Source organism: Anopheles funestus, chromosome 2RL (genome assembly GCF_943734845.2).
Source record: "Anopheles funestus chromosome 2RL, idAnoFuneDA-416_04, whole genome shotgun sequence".
NCBI lineage: Eukaryota > Metazoa > Arthropoda > Insecta > Diptera > Culicidae > Anopheles > Anopheles funestus.
In genome coordinates, this window is record NC_064598.1 from 2,441,412 (window position 1) to 2,461,700 (window position 20,289).

General features: G+C 43.8%; 3 protein-coding genes across 3 annotated transcripts; 1 reads left to right on the forward strand and 2 right to left on the reverse strand.

The window, feature by feature from the left end:
- Positions 1 to 4,316: 4,316 nt before the first annotated feature.
- On the reverse strand, positions 4,317 to 7,863 carry LOC125775205 (pyrimidine-specific ribonucleoside hydrolase RihA-like). The gene is made up of 3 exons (XM_049445757.1): positions 7,485 to 7,863; positions 5,746 to 6,204; positions 4,317 to 5,678 (listed from the first exon to the last, which is right to left on the reverse strand). The coding sequence occupies exons 2-3, from the start codon at positions 6,202 to 6,204 to the stop codon at positions 5,097 to 5,099; spliced, it is 1,041 nt and encodes a 346-aa protein (XP_049301714.1). The 5' UTR covers positions 7,485 to 7,863; the 3' UTR covers positions 4,317 to 5,096.
- A 4,264-nt stretch (positions 7,864 to 12,127) lies between these two features.
- On the forward strand, positions 12,128 to 12,891 carry LOC125766097 (uncharacterized). Its single transcript, XM_049431705.1, has 3 exons — positions 12,128 to 12,258; positions 12,330 to 12,524; positions 12,604 to 12,891. Exons 1-3 carry the CDS (start codon positions 12,207 to 12,209, stop codon positions 12,807 to 12,809), a joined length of 453 nt encoding a protein of 150 aa, XP_049287662.1. The 5' UTR covers positions 12,128 to 12,206; the 3' UTR covers positions 12,810 to 12,891.
- Positions 12,892 to 18,609: 5,718 nt separating this feature from the next.
- Positions 18,610 to 19,790, reverse strand: LOC125766096 (uncharacterized). The gene is made up of 2 exons (XM_049431704.1): positions 19,187 to 19,790; positions 18,610 to 19,112 (listed from the first exon to the last, which is right to left on the reverse strand). The coding sequence occupies exons 1-2, from the start codon at positions 19,251 to 19,253 to the stop codon at positions 18,658 to 18,660; spliced, it is 522 nt and encodes a 173-aa protein (XP_049287661.1). The 5' UTR covers positions 19,254 to 19,790; the 3' UTR covers positions 18,610 to 18,657.
- Between the last annotated feature and the right edge of the window lie 499 nt (positions 19,791 to 20,289).

The window sequence follows — 20,289 nt, forward strand, 5'->3', positions numbered from 1 at the left end:
TTGCGTGTTGATGCATAAAATCTTCCTCTTCGTCTGACGGTCTGTAAACCCTCCACATATACTCGCACGTATCTCTTTAATTCCCGGGAGAGTTGTGAGCTGGTCCGATTCAAATCGAAGGGATACTCAGAGTTTACAATTCCATTTGTAGCTAGCGGGCAGAAACGACATGACTTTTATCACTTTCCAGCTTCTTGAACAGCTCTTTTCTTATTCGAAATCAACCATTTGATAAAAAAAAGATAAACCCTATTATATTACGAAAAAAAGAAAAAGGAATGGCCCTTCTCCAAGATTCACCCCAAAGTCCATAATGACTTAATCTCAGGCAGTTTTGTTTTCTTTCCAAACACATTTCGAGATCTTTCGCTCCGCTTGGCAAATCAATATTTTCTAGTCGATATTTAATGAGCCATTTCCAGCAGGCCCGCTTGGAAAAATTTAATCCCAACCGACCGGACAGGGTGTGGATGGGTCTTGCAGTTAATGGTTCGTTCTTATCGCTAAGACCGGCGACGTTTCGAATGCATTGCGCGCATTTTCCCTATTTTCCGTAGTGTTTTTTTTTGTTTTCTTTTCTCCCCACTCGGCGCATATCATACATCAAAAAGTCGTTATCCTTGAAATATCTCTTTCCTTTCACTTAATTTCCACCATATTGATGGTGAAACCATAAAATTAATGTGCAATTTATGCACAGTGCCGAAACGGACCCCACCATGTAGTGGAATCGGTAAGACAGGAAGAGAGGAAGAGAGAGAGGAAGAGAGGGAAGAGAATTGCCCGTTCCCCGGTGCCAGACGATACGGTCGCGGTTACCATCCTTGGGCTGTATGCGCCCCACGCCATTAAATTTCACAAACCATCGCAAATCTTTGAAATCATTCAACCATCCCCTTACTAGCGACGCCAGCGAAGCCAGATCTTCTGCTCCGGCCGCGTCTCCACTGCCGTCAATATCGTCTTAATCATTTTCTTTCTATTAAGCAATAATTTCTTTTTTCCGTTTCGCGTTCCGTTCCAATCCGTTTCGTATCGTTTGATTTCCTTTCGTTCTTATGGCGTTCATCTTTCATGGCGCGATGCGAAGGCAGATGTAAAAAATTGGCATCCTTCTCTCGCGGAAAACTTGCTAGACAAAGCAAAAGGCGCCTGTCGATGCTGCCTCAAAAACCCATCCCATCCTTAATAGACTGTTCATTTGGCTGAGGAAAAATCACTTACCATCTCGATCGTCGACAGAAAAAAAGCCACACTTCTCGACCTTTTCGAGTGTGGCGGGCTGCAATGGCTTGGGTGAAATTGAAATTTTTCTCTACAAATAAATTATGCATGCTAAATTACCATACATAATAGATAAATAATGTATTCAATATTTATTCCCTAATATCAATTACTTCCTGTTGTTGTGGAGTGCGGCAGACAACGCCGCTCTGACACACTTTATGCTTCACTTTACGCCTCGATACATAATCTTTCGCGGTTTGCTGTTCACTCCATGCCCGAAACGAAAGGAACTGGGCGAACGAGCGCACAAAGCAGTCTGTCGAATCCTCTTCAAAGCATCATTTCATCGTCAACAAAAAAAAATCACATGAAAGTAAAAATTGCACAGTACGATACATGGTTGCCTGTGAAAGGGCGGCAACCGGAACACAAAGCCTTTGAAAGGGGAAATGTGATATTAAAAAGTAATAAAATTCGTGATATTAAAATTTACAATATCGGTTTTTCCCCCACTAGCTTCCGCCCAGCACTTACGGAGCGCACATTTCTCATCATCACATTGATACACCATGAGGCGGAAGAAAATGTTTTTCCCCTAAATTTCCCTTACCACATCGGGACCAGGTATGATAAATATCGAAACCGGAACAAGAAAATCATGACTGCCACATCATGTCACGTTGGAGAGCGGTAAAGTGATCTGCAAAATCACGTTGGCGTAAGTGAAGCGGGTTTTTCACATCGTTGACTCCGAATGGTGAAAATTGTCCTCAAAACCATCTTTACCACAAGCACGCAGCAGAAACGATTTTCGTTGTTATTTACCAAAAATATCCTCGAACACATGCAGCGTGGTTTATTGTGGATTCGAGGACGATGTACTTCTTGCTTTCGATCATCGATAAAGGACAATTTTTTTTAATGATTTAATCCAAGGCAGCATGGTAGCAATTGTAGAAGGGCCACTTTTCAAGTGACTTCCAAAACATACGCTGACAATGGAATGCAAATTATCACGTTCAACATTCGTATGTATCGTGATGTTCCCCTCGAAAAAGGAGGTTTTGTTTGGAGTTGCCTTCCCTGCTCAGCTCATGTTAAGTTTTCCAGTACACAAAACAACATATCAAAGGGCTAAGACAAATCCTCCGAAACCTCATTGCGAAACCTCTTCACTCATCCTCTAATGCAGTGAGCAACAATAAGCAGCCAGCTTCCGTGACGTTGTTGTCTTTTATGTTTATGTTTTTAGAAATTAATTTCATTCCAACTTTCACGTTTCTCTAGTGGCCGTTCCTGTATGTTGAGCGAAAGGGTGTGTGTTTTTTTTCCCAGAGTGACAGATTTCCTTAGCTTTTGGGAGTGGGGACATCTTTTCCCCCGAAAACTCAGCCCACTGGTAGCTGCCCAGATTTGGTCGTTGCTTTTACTGCCAGCCTTTCGGAGACTATCGCCATGCGCCATGTCACCCATTGTAGGAGATAATTTACATTCAACGGGGTACGACGGCCAAACCCGGGTACGCTTCCCTGAGGGCAACTTATAAAAAGGAACTGCTCCCAGCTGCAACACGGCTTCCGTTGGGCTTCCTTGCCAGCGAGTAGCACCATCAGCCGTACGTTGATAAGGCCCGTACCTTCGCCCATATGCACAAGATCTTGCCCAGTAGCCGCCTCCTTGCCTTAATCGGTTATGCCCGGCCTCAAGCGACGAGTTTTGACCACAAGAATTTTAATTTATTTTTACACACCACCTTCCTTCGGTCATTTTTTCCTCTAAAAACGAAGAAGAAAAAAAAATCAGCCACCCGAACGGCCATGAATAGCTCAAAGTGTGTGCACAATATGGAGAAAAAAAGGGAATAAAAATGCACCCAACACCCGATCACGTACCATACAGTTGCCTTGTCCATCTAACCGCCTGCGAAGGGAATTCACAAAACCTAACGAAATAAAACGAAAAAATTCACCGCACCATACTGCTCACTGGCATGGTGGCCGTAAATGTTATCTTTTAATAATAATTGTAATATATTTTGTTCATATGCAATTTTAAATAATTGTAACGCTCGGAAGAATTTCACTTACGATTCCGGTGGCCGTACGCTTATCCCGCGGTTCTACGCTTATTTTAATTTCATTATTCTTGTAAACTACCACCCAACACGAGATTCGCCGTGGCGGTTTTAATGCGTCCTACTCCATCCTTCCTTCCCCTTCAAAAAGGTACCAACGATGGAGCCATTTTACGTGCTACCCTTATTATTTGCCCTCGCACTGCTTGGTGGACATTAGAAGAATTTTAAAAATTACAACCTCTTTGTACATGCAAAACAGATAAACGTGCGCCCGTACTTGCAGCGATGAATGCGTGCGGTAAAGGATGTTCTCGGAGACCTCCGGAGAGTTTCGCACTCCTTTCGGCCTGCCCCATTATCCTATTGCCAATGCAAATGTTGTCGTTGGTTTAATCTTTTTTTTTGTTATTATTGTCAACGGAATCATCTTTTACTGTGGAGCTCGTTGGGGGCAGCAAAAAAAAACATCATCCCCACTCGCATCGTATCATAACTGACCCTTTGAGCATGTGGAGTATAATAATAATGTTTTATATAATTATGCTTGTCTTGCACCTTTTTTCCCTGTCCCAAAATGTGCCCTTGCTGCGTGTTACCTTTCGCGAGTTAGCTTTACTTTTAATTTATATTTTTATTTAATTCATACCAGCAAGCTAGCATTTGCTTCAACTCGATCCTCTTCTCAAGATAAGCATGTCCTTATGGAACCGTTTCTCAAATCTATTCATCCACTTGTTTTTTTTTTGTTTTGCACATACCACATAGTCTTTCACTCATCCATGCATTTTTGTCTAGGTTCTCTTTGGAAGTTGGTTTTTTATGTTTTCGTCCTGTGTTCGCTGTTTATGGTGATAGAAATTTTCCACTGTTTGTTTTCTCACCAGTATCACATACGGAATTACTCATATTACGAGTTCTCGGATGCGTGATGGCTTTTGCATTTCTGCCCAGTTTCGGTTTTTATTTGCATCATCCTTTTTTTCTACCATTGAGCCACAGAACCTGTCACTGCCGCCAGGTTCGGCGAAACAGATTTTATTCAGTTTCCTTGTTTCTTTTTTGTTAGTGTTATTCTTTTCATTGCTACCTCCACCGTAGGCAGAAACGTGAGGAAGATGATTCTTTTCGGATATTATAATTTCATAATACATATCTGACATTTTTATATTTAGATAAGCATATTAAACACAAACAACACACGAAACACCCTTCGTCCCCCAAACCCTGATGCACTGCTGCGCTCTCGCGGTCTCGCCGTTGTAAATCAACGCTTTTCTGAGGGATAAAATGAATTTTCACTTTTTGCCGCGGCCACCAGCAAGCATACTTCGATGATATGAAAGGATTTACGTGGTTAACGCGTGTTCGCTTCGGTCTGCTCACACAAGCATGCGTTAGTGAAACGTTTTTTTCCCCGAGCTAGATACTAGTAGCTCGTGTACAGGAAAAAAAAGAAATCAAACAAATTGCGACACAAATGTTGCACAAACCAACAACAAAAAAATCCAAAACCCTAGCAAATGCTTTCAATGCGATAGTCTAACGAATGCTTACCAGTAGAATGTGAACGTGAACACGTCAAGCCACAATAAATTCAAAAGAAACCACAAGCGCATACAAACCCGGTACGTTCCGGATGGTAAATCATTTAATTAGTCGTTTGGTGCTATTTATTCATTACACATAAAAATGACACGACTGGCTGCATCTTCCCTTCGTACTGTTCCGTGCGCACAATGATACGTTCGTTTGCAGACATGTTGTGCCAACGTTCTCACAAAGTGACTTTTCTTCACTTGCCATAGTTTAATGCAACTAACATGTGCTGCACTTGCTGTGAATCAATCTTGTCTATAACGGCCACGTTGTGCTGATTAACGTTTTTCACATGATACAAAATGGCCATCATGCCTCTAGTTAACGATCCACTTAGTTCCACTTCGGCCCGATAGCTTTGCACTGATTGGAGAATGCTACTGTTCAAGAAGATCGCCGCCACGTACATATCGCAAGGTGTCCAAAGTTCTTCTTTCGCATACACTTCATATTCCACCCGATTGAGCACCTCAATGGCCGGGTTCGTCGTTTGTTCAAACGTCTCAAAACGCCATCTGGTGGTAAACGTTTGCAACAGTACCGTTTCCCATGGGAAGACGTGCACGATCATTGGAGAGTTGTTTAGCACGATGTGAGCTGCTTCGGGATCGCGAAAGAAGTTGAATTCAGCTGCCAAACCCGTATTGCCGACACCGTGTCGATTTCCACCAAGAATGTACAGTGCGCCTATTTTGTCCTTCGTCTCGGGGAACATTTTGTACAGTAGAGCCAAGTTGGTGAGTGGTCCCACCGCTAGCAGAGTAATCTCGTTGGGATACTGTCAAATTGAGCAACATTATATAGTTCGCTGGATTGAGTTCTTATCGCCCGTGGACGAAGATTACCTTCTCAAAGAGTTCGCGCATTGCCTCAACTGCGTGTACCGGATGTAGCGAATCCACCGTAGGTAACCAGTCAAACTCGACGTCTCCAAATCCATCGACGCCCCAGAAATAGTGGGATGCGTTCCGATTCGGTCCAGGTGTAATCAGTGGCTCGCTGGCACCAACATACACCGGAATATCCAATCTATCAAGACTATCAAGGATGCGTAACACATTGACTAGTACGTCCAATACACGAGCATTTCCATGCGAGCAGGTGACGGCCTGGACACAGATGTTGTACCGCTTTTCGTTAGCTAGCAGCATTACCAGCGCCCAAGCATCATCTCCACCTCCGTCCAGATCTAGAATGACTCTTCGTGGCCCTTCCAGGCCGTTACTCTCCAACGGACACTTGATGGCTAGCAAGCTGCCTGCTAACGTAACCATTAGCATAAGCACACGAAATGCCGAACTCATCTGCAATGACCCAAAGCCGTACCGAAAACCGAATCATGCCTCATTTCAATTTCCGATGCTACAAATTGGACGTAATAAGCTATAAAATTTATTCCCGAAAAAATGGCAGCAATTTATGGGCTAGACAAATATCAATTTCCCCTCGTTAAATTTTTATTCGTCCCTGGTCGTCAGCGTGTCCGACGTCGTCCTGATTATCATGAGACCAGATTCTAGCGAAAGAAAAGCAAGAAGAAAAAAAACCAAACACGGAACAAGCCAAACAAATCCGTACCATCCCAAACGAACCTCCATTCAACATTCCACCGTGACTACGCAATCAAGAAGGAATCAACAATCTTCAGAACATGGTAACAAATTGAATTGATTTGATCTTTTCTCTCACGAGAACTTTTTTTTTAAATATTCCCCATTCCACCCACATCGGTTCGAATGGACCATTCCCGCCGACTGACCGCCGTAGCAATCATAAATAATGCTGCCCTTCTTGACTTTTCGTCCCTGCTTGACTAAGGAGTCAACCGTCTGTCCATCCGTCCGAAGCGCCCGACAGGACCGGCCAGGACGACCTCTTCGAACTTTCGCCAGCATCAGTAACGACTCTTCCGCAACACAAACAAATGCCACTGCCCATCCAACGCATTCGGCCGATGCGAGCGCTTGGTGACCCTCTCGAAACTGTGGCAAAGATGTTACACGACCGTACCTAATCTTCTATTCAGATTTTACACGATGGCCTCATTGTAAATGCACCCTCCACTACTCCGGGTTTCTATTGATGGGCTATTCTATTAGATCTTGTTTTTTTTTTGTATGTGTGTGCCATTTTACCGCACTAAGAATTTGATTCCTTTTATTCTTGTTCCCTTTTCCTATGCCGATTCGCTTCACGTGATGCTGTTCTATCTTCACTCACTTTTTGAACACAAACTACCACTCAATCCGGTACCGGCTATCATTTGCTGCCAAAGGATGTTCAACGTTTCGCAAGTCATAAATAATATTCCTAAGTGGGTGGATGATGTTCGCCTTTTCTTCTGTTTAGCAACGACCACGGAGTAGTATATCCGTCGTTTGAAGGAATGTTATGCAAAGCATAGGCAAAAAATTGGGTTAACAAATTTTGATTGATTTGGAAGAGGACACGTTTATAACAAGAACAGTAAATCACAAAATTGTGTATCAATCAAAATGACCTTTACACTAAAAAAGAACATCCAAATTATGCTCCGAGTACACTCTCGGTTGTAACTGACAACTTCACCTTGTATCACTTATACCTTGCATTGACCTTCGCGATCCAAAGGCTTAAACGAACTGATGTCTTCTCTGATCTACAACACACTGAACAGACATTCGACAATAGTTCCTTTTCCAGTTTTGTATTGTCTTTGTTTGCACTGGATATATGGCATTTACATGTATTGGATTAATTAATTTCAAGTACAGAAAATTTGGTTTCTTTTTTTACACTGATAATGATGTAGAAAAAATAGTATACAACGGTTTTATTACGGATGCTTGTGGGTTAATTATGCCAAGCAGATATGAAACGTTGTTTTAACCAGTTTTAAACGACTTTGTTGAAAGAACCCTATGTGGTCATTGCACTTGAACAATGCAAGTTCATGGCGTTCTTCACTTCACTTCCTTCCATTGGCTGCCATACGTTACCCTTTATCGACTTGCATTGGTACTAAACAACGTTCAATGATTTATCTGTGCGCTTATCGAGTCGACTTGTTTATTTGTTTTTGTGTGTTAATTATACAATTACAGTAGCTTTATAGTTGTATTAAAAAGCGTCGTATATTTCCATTATTTCAGTTTTGTTCATTGTTTTTGCCACATTTTTTTCTACCACTCAAAGCTACTCTAACTTCATTTTTACCACTTTACCGATGGCAGGTGGAACTTGTGCTGCATTTTTCTTCCCGCTTGCAATTCATTATATGGGCTATTGTCACCTTTGCCCTTATCGCAAACGGCACTCCACTGCATTGTGTTAGTTTAGTTTTGAGGTGTTGCTAATTTTTATACGCTGCTCACCCAACGATGCTACTCTTCATTTCCTTTCCTCGATATGTTCTCCTCTCCACCTACCTAGAGTAGGGTTTTCCATTTCGCTATCAGTATAACTGCGCAGAACTCGTCCAACAAAAATGGAAAATGGAAAACATTCCACAGTGCAAGGGGTTGCTCTTCCTGCCATTCTGATTAACTTTCCACTTTCGCTATAATTTATTCACCTAAATCCACAATAATATCATAAAAAGTACAACTCTTTCCTGCGGTTTTTTTGTCAAACTCCACGGCAGCTACTGCTACTTCTACCGGAGCTTTTCTACTCAATGGATGCAATGGAGTCGCCAACGGAGCATGCCACGAATAAAAATGTGATTGCCTCTGCTGCCTCACCCGGCCCTCAGCCGCACACGTCGCAGCATCTTCACCAGCCAGCCAAATATCCCACCAAGAAGCCTACGGATATGGCTTGGACAATGTTTATGGAAGGTCTTTTAACGAAACCACTTCCGGCATCGCCAACGTTCACCGTCATCGCAACGTCACTTTACACACATAAACCACAATTAGCTCTTCCACCAAATGATAATTGTGAATTATATGGTAATGTATTGCGCTCAGTTTTCGGCTTGCCGGTTACGCTACACTTCCACCCCCTCGAACACACGATGGCCACGAACTGCTCTCCTCAGTGCCGGCAGTAACGCTAAATTGCTACGTACCAGTTCACAATGTTACCGTTTCACGGCTTTTACCGGCACGAAAAGATTTAAGAAATTCTTCACCCACCAAAGAGTTACAAAAATTAAAATAGGACTTAATTCGCCACCTTTACCCGTGACCTGTGGGGCTGCAGTTCATAAAGTCAGATAGCTCGCTAACACCTTTTCCGCTTCCAGTTGAATTGGTTTGCTCGAACCGCTTCCGGTTCATAGTCCTTTGGCGCACGGGTTGCCTCTCGAATCCGTTGTCAGGCGACGAAGAGAAGTAAATTAATTTATGCCCTTTTTTACTTCACCCAACCCAATCGTACGCCTTCGTAGAGCCTTCGAGTTATGGCGGTGTGCTTCCAATGCAATGATAACGTAGTTGTGCATAGTTTGTGGCCCAGCCCAGCGTCCTACTCGTTTTAATAACAAATGATGCAGAGCGAATCGAGCCAACGAGCGAGTGAAATCGGAATAAATAGTAAACAAGAAAATACTAAACTGTTCAAGGTGGTAAAATAGTACAGATTTGAACTTTAAACTAAAGAAAATGGAATACTTCTCCAAAGCTTTTGTGATTTAAATACCGACTTCCATTATTTTATTGCATAATGTTCGTTCAATTACACCTGAATGGTTTTGTTTGTTTATAATCATTTTCTATCCCGTTCGAATATCGAATCCCGTGTTTACAGGAAACGGAGGAACAGTTATAGCTGTATTTCGGATAGTTGTAAAGCCGGGCAGTGCTACGACCGTAGCAGGGTAATTGTTCCAGTATGGTGAACCTCTGTCCCAGCCTCGATCACCATCGCTATCATTGCTATCGTCTCTATCGCCATGATCTCCTCCACGATGTGCAACTGTAAAGTTCTGAATGAATTTTGCACCACAAAACAAATTCGTTTAGTTAACACCTTTTGCACGATTTATCTTACAACTTACGAAAATAAATGCAATGACAATCAGCTTCGTCGTAACTTCAAACATGCTTGGGCACCGTTTCGTTTATGGCCTTCCAGCGGTATAATCAGCTCACGTCAACGTTGTTATCTTTTATAAACTTTCATTGCAGTTTTTTTTCGTTTGCTCTGAATCAACGTACATCAAATTATTTCCCTTATGCGAGTAACTTTTTTCCATTTCAGTTCCCTGCGTTGTGGCTTCATTTTATGACCAAAATGGATCCAATTTATCACCTTTGATGATGGCTTTTGTAAACACAAAATTGACCAATTTTTTTCTTTTTTTTGGTACTTCTTTTGACAAATTACTCACGTTGTGAAAATAAACATATGTGTGATGTTCAATTTGAGGCAGGCCACTCATCCAAGTGACAAAAACGTTCAAATGAACATTCAATGGACAGGCGCATCTGCACACTCAATCGAATATGCAAAAACCAATTAAGTGATTTAATTTTAAATCATGCATCATAAATCAAACCGAACTGCTCATAATCAACACCGTGGTGATGAAATATTTATCCCACTTCCGACCATCAGGATCAGTTCAATCAAATCCAATCCCCATCTTGTTCACACCAATTTTCGACACAATGCCCTCGGAACTGTTCCATCACCCCTTTCTGCCACCATCGAAATGTCTTTTTCAATTGCCAGTTTAAAATAAAAAATACGGCAACAGATTGAACTTTTTTATGCTATACTACATACACATGGACATCAGTACCGGGTCCCGCATCTATGCAAATCTGCAGCATGAAACTTCCGAAAGCAAAAAACAAAAAAACAACCCCCGGTTAACATCGGCATAAAAACCACTTCCTCCTGCCATTGAATGCCATCAGTATGCCGATGTCATCGGTCAGCATTCACCCCCCAGCCAAGTGCTCTCGAGGCCGGCCGGCCAAGTGAGAATGGATCGTAAAATATGCATATAACCATCGAATACAATAACCCCGATCCCAATCTGTCCCGTGCGTGCTCCGGTAATGGTTGTGCAATGTCGAACGGTCTCTATGGGGCTCTGCGTTGGATGTTACATATTTGATGGCCGATGGCAAAACCAAACACTCGACACCCGGCTCATCCGGCACTCGAGCCGCTCATGCGATGCAACCACCGCAAAACCTCCGGCCTATGAAAAAGCAAAACAGACACCTCACTGACCACCATGGGGTTGTGGGCGTGCTGCAAGGCAAAGGTACAAGTGGAAGGTTCCAGTGTGCGCTGTGAGGAAATTGACACTCAAACCGATTCTCCAAACCGGAAGCCAACGATGACAACGTTTTCATCGCCCGAGCTCCACAATTTCCCGTGCCCGATTTTACCCAGCTCCGCCGTAACACGGATTGGATTCAAATATGCAATTATTTGCTCTTTTAGCTTTCCCACTGGTGATGCGTTCGAAAAGTGTGGTTTGCAAAGAACGAACGGTTCGACACCGCTGAAGCCACACGTACACCGTACGAAACCGGAGAGCATTTTCCGGTACGGATGCCATCGCCTGTATGGCAGAATGAGACAGCCAAAGGGATGAAAGTGGCTCTTGATCAAACCGCAGTTATTATTGATACACTCATATCCATGCACCGATGTCATGTGAATGGCCAGTGAGTCGGACACATGAAGGAACGCCAGAAAGCAGAACCTGGATCTCCTGGAAAATCCTGCAAACGATGGAAAACCAATCCGGACACCTACGGTTCGTTTAGTGATTTGCTTAGCGCCTTCCGAAATGGTACACATCGGGACGGTAACTGTGGCATGGTGAATTCCCTAGCACGAACATCCAATTTGCCACTCCAACCCTCTGATGTGGCAAATTTGATTTGTTAGCCGAAATTGAATGCATCTGGTTCTCTATTTTTCCCGTACGGTGGTGAGTTCGATTTTCGGATGCACCACATGGTTGGAGTTTATTAGCAGAAAATGCAAGTAAAGAGTTTCATTTCGTAAAATCCAAATTGGTTTGTTCTAAATGGGGGAAGAGAAGGTGATTTACCTCACGCTAGTCGGTTCGATTGATATTTTATTTTTTTCTTTAAGTTCTCAATTTAATCAGACGAACTCCCCCGGTGGATGGAAAGGGAGAGCGCAATGGGCTACATTGTCATACTGTCGCTGGGTAATGCTTCCCTTACCACAATACTTATCTGAAGTAAACGCAAACAAACTGATGACTCAGGATGGCCTCTTTCAACCATTTCAAGTGATTTGTCGACGATGATTGTTTGATAAAAACCGTTTCCCACAGCTCAGCGGCAATCAGTATTATAGCAAAACAAGCCGAAGTGAGGTGATCGAAATGTACCGCTTTTTAGCATTTATTTGTACACTGAGTGTCTGTGTGAGCTACGGTTAGTGAGATGGCATGTGGCAGTGTTTTGTGTGTGTGCTGCACTAAATTAACAAATTTACATCGTTTCAGCCCTCGCCACACAATGTCCACACTGCGTTGGAATTCAGGATTGCCAAACCAATAAAACCATTCCCACCGTTACTTGCAACGCTGCTGTGGTGAATCAAACAGTGATCCAGTTGTCTGCATATTTTAAAAATCTTACCGAATTTGCGGCCACCTCCTCCAAATATAGTTGCGTTAAGGTGAACTTTAGGCCGCAAGGTGAGTGAAGTGATCCGTTAATGACACTTTTTTGTGCCATTTTCGTAATTGCCTTTCATTTGCTTTGCTCTACTGTCAGGCTATCCGAACGACACATTTGCCGTGCAGGGATGTACGGCCGGTACTAAAAGCGTTTGTAAACAACCAACGATCGAATTTAAGGGTAGCCTAAACTGTTCCTACTACAACGATGGCCATTCGTTGCATAACCTCGCTAAAAACCCATTTACCAGTGCGCTGTTAAGTGTAGCCATTATAATTGGTGCGATGGTGATTTCAAGCTGAATGTTCCGAAATCAATACCACTTCAGTGGCTGCATACTAACGCCATGGAGTGAGGCGAAATAAACCGATAACTAACACACAAGTGGCAATTAATCCAACCGATGACACGTGTGTACTCGCCCGTCCATCATCATCATCATAGCTCTCGATGAACAAGCTGTTGCAATGTTTGCCTTGGCACGTTTCGCAATCCATGTTTTTGTGCAGTTTGTCACAAATCGGAAGGCTCTCGTAGGTGCATCCCTTCATATGGAACGCTTCTTCCCCAATAATCCTAAACTTGAAACACTTGAAGCGTGTTTTATCCGCTTTCTCTACGTCCAGGTCTTCGTTCACGCGCATGAACAAGGAAATATACTTCTCGGCCAACTCTTCGTTGCACTCCAAGAATTCACCAGAATCATCGCAGATTCGTTCTTCGCCTTGTGAAATGCAATGTACACACTGATACGCATAACCTAGAACGAAACCAAACCCAATGCCCGTACAATATCTAACGAATATTTTACATTTAAAAAATACCTACCATTTTTAACCACATTTAAAAGCAACAGCAAACAAAAAGTCAAAAATATAGGACCCATCGTGAGCGAAAACTTGTGATCCTGACCGTTTCAAATACTTGCAGTTAATGATACATTTACCAAAGGGAAATGCGCTTCATACTAGCTGGCTTTAGTAGATGAAACTTGAATGAATTATTCATACAACAATCAATGCGATTCCTAGTGCATTGATTGTTAGCCTTCAAAAGCTTTTTTGGTATTAAAATTCCTTCCATACTAACCTCTATCTTGCCATTGAGTGAGGATGATTCTCATCGCATATACTGTACAACCATAATTTCTTTCTCCTATGCTTCAATGGGGAAATTTTTCCGTAAATTATCAATTTAAATTACTTGCCCATTCAATGAGTTAACTTATCATTATGCAAACACACCCGCACAAAGCATCAACAAAACCAACCCTTGGGTAACTGCGGCTACCCCGAGTCAATCAACACTTTGGAATCGGAAGGAACGAAAATTGGAAATATCTTACCGTGATCTTGTGCGCTTTCTTAATGACTCCTTGACACTTTGCCGGTGCCGGCTTACCACATCCTGCGTCGCTGATAGATAAACAAAGTCAAAGTACCCACGTACCCGAAAGACGCGAAGGTTCGTCAAGGTATATAGCGTCGGTGGCGTCGAATTCATATTAATAATTAAAATAATTAATTAGCCAAACAAAAGGCAAACACCATGCCTAGTCCCAGCACCAGCATCGTCTGCTGCCTGACCGGCCCGACCAAAAGGATAAGGAAACTCGATCCTTCCAATCGAACGTTGCGTCCCGTAGTCCTTCCCGCCGACCACCGTGGCAGGAAGTGGTACAAGTTGCTACCACTGCGTAGCCACTATAACTCACCTCTGGTGTAACATTAGACACGCCGCATAGACAAAACTTTCCGCGGCCTCGTTCGTTACCCGTACGTACTCGCGTGGGCACACACTACAACCCTGCCTACCCTGCCACATACCAAAAACGGTAGTGAACTCAACTCAAACAGACCGTCTCCTGTTTCCTTCTGCCAACGGAGCGCCACCGTTTGATTTGCCGGGAACTACAGCCCCAGTAGGTGCTAACATCTACCCAACGTACCCAATGTGACCGTCCGGTTTTAGAGCACGCGGAATACCAACCGCTCTACCGGAGCAAAAATCAATTTAAGTCTATCGTAATTTATATGCGCTTTATCTTAACTAATCTCCAACTCTTAATTTGATATTATAAGAAACATAAACAACTTTAATAATATAATGTGGTTTCTGTCTTAGGAATCTAGCCCAGCCAAGGGTACAGGGGTGCGGGTAAGAGAGTTCTAGTGGATGGCAGGGTGTAACTCATTCCCTTTCACCGACAAGTTCCACTAACTAGCATTTCCTTTCTCATCTCATCTCCATCCGCATCGATCGCATCGCAGATCCAAACAGCATACAACCATCGGTGTACATACGGGGTTGGAACGTCCTTGTCCTGTACCAACGCATACACAACGAGGACCGGAAGGACAACTGGAACGCCGTTCGACGCCGCATCCTTTGGCTGCAGCTACAAACGAGCGGTCGGAGGGAAATTTATACGCTGCTTCTAACTTTTCACATATCAGGCCCAACCACGGCACGGGTGCTAGGTTGTTTATTCTTCGCACAAGACATACATTCAAGATTTTACACCAATTCGTCTTGGCATTGGCCTGGCAAGGTGAGACACTGAAAGGCGTAAAAGATTTCCCAAGACATTCTCAGCCCGACCTGATCCAAAACGCCAACGACCATTCGGGGCATCGAGGATGTACAAATCACTTCGACTCGATGCAGACAAACGGCATAACGTAGCCCGGGAGACCGTTCCGATGCGGCTAGTTCTAGCCACACGGCGATACACATTGCTTTGGGCGTCTTTTAAGATATAAATCGTTTCCGGCATTTCCGGCCGACCGATGGAGGTATGGATAACATTAGTCAGGGCTAGTGGGAAAGTAATTTCAAGGCAATCGTGGTTTTAAACACTTTCTGCCTGTGCAAACAATTGATTTGATTCATAACATCCATTCCCGTTTACCAATGCTATTAACCATCGCGGACATTTGGGCAAATGGTCTGATATTTTCTTAACTTTATTCAACATTCACTACCCGAACTTGAGTACTCCGACAGCCCCGAATATTGGCGTAAAACAGAAGGCAATGCTATTTCATCAATCATCGAAATAATCATTGCTGGCCCGTTTCACAACCGAAAACCGAATGCCTTCTTACCACCCCGAATGGTACAATTCATTTGTTTATTCGCCGGCCACCCTACAAACGCTAGAAACGCTTGTCAAAATTAAACGCACACGGTTTGGGCACAAACAGCGTCGGAATTAATTATCATCAACGTTCGAAAACATGTTGGACGCACCGCGGAACTATACACGTGTACCACACTAGACTTCTTGCCCAACACGTGGTGCTTTACTTTTGACAGCTGAAACCTGCTCAGGTATACTGTGGAAAGGGACAGGGAACGCTTGATTTATCCGCTGGGATAGGGGATGATTCGCTGCTTGGAAAACCGGAAAGATGCGAGTCAGTCTTTGTTTGTGCCAATTTCCCGATGGCATTCTACAACAACAAAACCTTTCCGTTTTGAAGAAGGATTGGATCGTTAGACTCTTCCCCATTCGCCACCCATCTTGAGGCAGCATAAACGGTGGAATAGATGTTATCCTTCCATCTTCAAATGCTGTGTTTCGGTGTGATTCGTGATTTTCTATTGAGGCATAAATAATTACTTATTATTATTACGAATCAACACAACCGAGTGAGCACGGTAGCGGAACGGAACTACTTGCGCCCAATGTCTGGCGATTTCGGAGATACTCCCAAGCATCCGTTTGCTTCTGGCATCTTCACACGGCTCTGAACGACTTCACGGTTTCACACACGGCGCACCGTTTGTGTGGGAAGTCAAGCTTCGAAGGAATCAGATACCGCCACCGGCTCCGAGTGCACAACGTGTAACGGTTGATGAAGTTATTCTTCGAAACCCCGAAGTCATAAATCAGAATGAAACCATTCCCGGGTAGCAAGAGCACCCGTCGTCGTATGGACAGGTTTCGTTATTTCTGGAAGATGAATATCCCTGAAAATTGCGAAGGATGAATTCAGGATGTCCGGAATGAGACGTACGATCGTCTTCAGGAGCGGTTGGGTTTGTCCCGTGATGAGTGGGCATTCATTCTTTCCTCCGCACGAACCCAGGATACGAATGCCGGAAATCCCCTTTTAAGGGGCGTTGCGTTTGATCGGATTCGCAAGTGTCATCATCCGATTAGAAGCATCCTTGGAGAGGCGGTCTAAAATATCACTACTACGACAAGAGAACTAGCCACATAACTCAAGAATCCCACACGGCATGGTCCCATGGCAAGCGTCAGTGACAACATGTCTTGAGTCAAGTATCGACAAGAAGATAGTTATCGATGCAGGGTGCGTATGCTGTGTTGCATGGCACATGGTAGGACTGTCTACCCACTCTAGACACTGGTACTGAGTGTTAATAAATTGTGCTCAAGTTCCTTCACGGACAGCGTTCGTTGGCAAGCAACCCGTGCCAGCGGAAATGAAAAAATAATCGATAACTCGAAGAAAAAATAAGCTACTAGAAACTCAAAACTACATTGTGCAGGATCGTGCATAAGAAAAAATGCTTCTTATTGCATCATATTCTACTGTACTCTCATTACTCCTATCGGCATAACGTTAGTCTAAGTTTGATAGGAAATTATTCCCAAACGAAGAGGAGACGAATAATTCAAAATTCCATCCATACACCGTTATTAGGTGGAAAACTCCCCTTCCAAAGTACTTTGGCAACCGGTGGAAAGCGGTTCGTGAATTAGACGACGATACTGCTGATGACGTGTGATGATTATGGCGCGGTTCGCGCGTACGTCCCCAAGAAGCGTGTACGTGTCGCCAAAATGAATTGGGAGAATTTATAGAATATTTAAATTACTTCTTTATCAAAACGTGAAAGACGTCGAGTGCTGATGAACTTTGCCAGGCGCCAAAGACTACGCGCCCAGCAAGGTAATAAGCATATGATGGCGCTCCCGTGTTTAGAAAGGATCGAAACGTCCACAAAGGAAGCGACTGACGATGAGCTCCGACAAACTTAAACTTATGCTACCGCTCCACTCCGCTGTCAGGTCGGGCTCCGTAAGCGGTGCCAGGGTGGAGGTGCAACAGAACGGGTTGAAAATAGTCGTTCGAAGAAAAAGGACCACGCCTGGATGTGCGAGATTTGATTTATGAATGCGATATTTGTTTAATAAATACAAACAAACCTTCCCAAAAACCAAAACGCAAACTCGAACGTCAATCCATTCCCTCGTCATCTTCCCGGAACACTCGTACTTTGCTGGAACAATATTCAGCAAACTACCGGGTATTTCGTACACCCACAGGTTGTCGTACTTTCAAGAGTGTTTCTTCCGGTGTCGTCGATGCCGCAATAACGCAGATTTCAACACCATCATCATCATCATCATAGTTGCTGCCAGCTTCTCCCGAAGGTATCTCGAACTCTTAAAGGTCCTCATACGTCCCACACGCGAACACGCATTCCGTCCACATGTAAACCGAAGTCCATGCGTAGATTAATTCCCTCGCCAGACTCAAGAACCGGTTGAAAGGTTTGACGTTTATCTCCCCACTCTTGCTTGGGAGCGCTGTTTTAAGCCGCATTGTTTTGATTGAATTTAATTATATGTTTATTGATTGAGCAGAACCACGTCTAAGGCAGGTGCGGACGCATGGGTGCGGTGAGTGCGTCACAAGAATAAGGCGACGATCGGCGCACGTCCGTCAGCGACATGCCGTCGAAAGCTCTAGTGTGCCGGGCCAAAAGGGCAGGTTTGTTCGCTTAACTGTGCTTTGCTGTCGTGCGGTGCCTCGCCAGTTAATATCGCGGTAAGACTTACGCAAAACATAAACTAATTGGCAAAGTTCAAGTGTACGACACGACATAATTGAACACGATCTACTCTCCACCCTAACCGTACTGGCCAGGAGCATTTCTCAATCGCGATTGACCTGTAGCGCTGCGAGACTTCCCTTGCAGTTTGACGCGAGTTATTAGAGCGCCAATATTCACAGATCGCAACCACTTCATCAGCACACTGTTTCACACACCCGACACTGTAGGCCGACACGACTCAACCAGCTATTGCGCGATCTTACATCAATCAGACATGAAGCACTGTAATTGTACTGGAACTAAGGTGGGCTGAAGCTGTTTTATTCTCATTATTCATCAGCTGTACGGGGTTGTTAAGGTGGCCCGCGAAACTGCAAGTAATGAGCAGATTGTAAGCGAGATCAACGAACTCCGCGCCATGCCACTGGATCCATTCTCGTCATCCTGTGGGACGGGAACATTATTGCAGCGATCTCCATGACAAGCGATGCACTCGAGCGATCCCTGAAAGGCGGCGTGTGGTAAAGAGCAAAAGTGTCTTGCTCCTTCCAGCTGGTGGACGCATCCTCGGGTAAACAGGAACACGCGGCCGCTCACTGACTTTGCTCGCACATGGATGCACTCGTACCGATGGTGTTTCGTAGGCAGATCGGTACCAAGCAGTCGAATGAAGCTGACTAGACTGCTGTTGGTCAGTTGGACCGATTCCTCGTCACATTTCACCACCGGTACGTCTATTCCCAGCGAACAATCTTCCTCACCATAGCAGAAGTCACAATCGAGCCCATATCCTTCAAAGAGCAACAAAGAACGTATTGCATATGACGCTCGGGGTAATAATCTCTCGCGACCTTGAAAGACTAACCTGTTTTCACCAGAACCAACAGTCCCATCAGCACTGACGCCGTAATGATTGTCGCAAAACAACGCATTGTGTGGTCAAGAGTCAAGAGAAAAAATAACTTCCAACAGTTGTAAAACTTTTTTAAGTTCAGTTAACACTACGAAAGTCTCTAATTACACCGCCAATTCACGAACTATTCCCATCTGGATTAAATGCGTATATCTTGCTGCACCTTAGCACTAAGTAACCGGTAAGTTTCTCCGTCGGCTGTCCGGCGTTAACTAAATGCAGCGAACGCAACTGCAGTGTCGATCGCAATGCATCTGGCGTTCGCGAAAGCGAAATCGGTCGCTGGTGTTGGTGCTATTTTCTCTAAAAGCCATCAATTGCCAAGAGACGTGTGGATGATTGTGGAATCGTTGTACCGGGTGCTTGAAATGCAGCAAGTCCAAGGCTGTTGCTTGTGGCAGACGATGGGTGTATTATGCAAACTGCACTTACTGCGTTTGTTTACTATGTGGTGTGGATATAATGACGCTGTTCGATCGCAAAAGATCATCACTGAACCTGAACCCGGATCGGTTAGGTTGGATAATAGTTTTTTTTGTTGTAGGCATGGAACACCAAGATAATTTTTTCAACACAATACAATGAGCATTTTTCACAAAAAACTTGCTTTTGGTGGGACATTATATCGAATGATTTATGGCAAAATGCACGTTACTGGAAAAATTCAAGAACATGAAATTGCACTGCAGTTTCCATCAATGTTACATTGTCAGTAACTTCCATTACAAAACGTGAAGCATAATTTCAAACTCGTTTTATCCATCAATCCTGATACACAAAATATGGTACAGCCAATCGTACGAAATTCGGTCACATTACTAAGTCATAACTGTCACTTCTGCTGACGAACGGGAACAATCATAGATCAACAACATAAGTACGTGAATTTCTGCCTACCTGCTGTTGCTTCTACAGCTAGCAGAAGACGTCTTTTATGTATTTCATCTTTATGGCAACTCCATTCCAAAGCGGAAATACCCATCGGAAGCGCATACTTTACAATGGATGAATTGATGATTGAGAGAGCAGAGCGATGCTCCATAGCCCAGCGACGA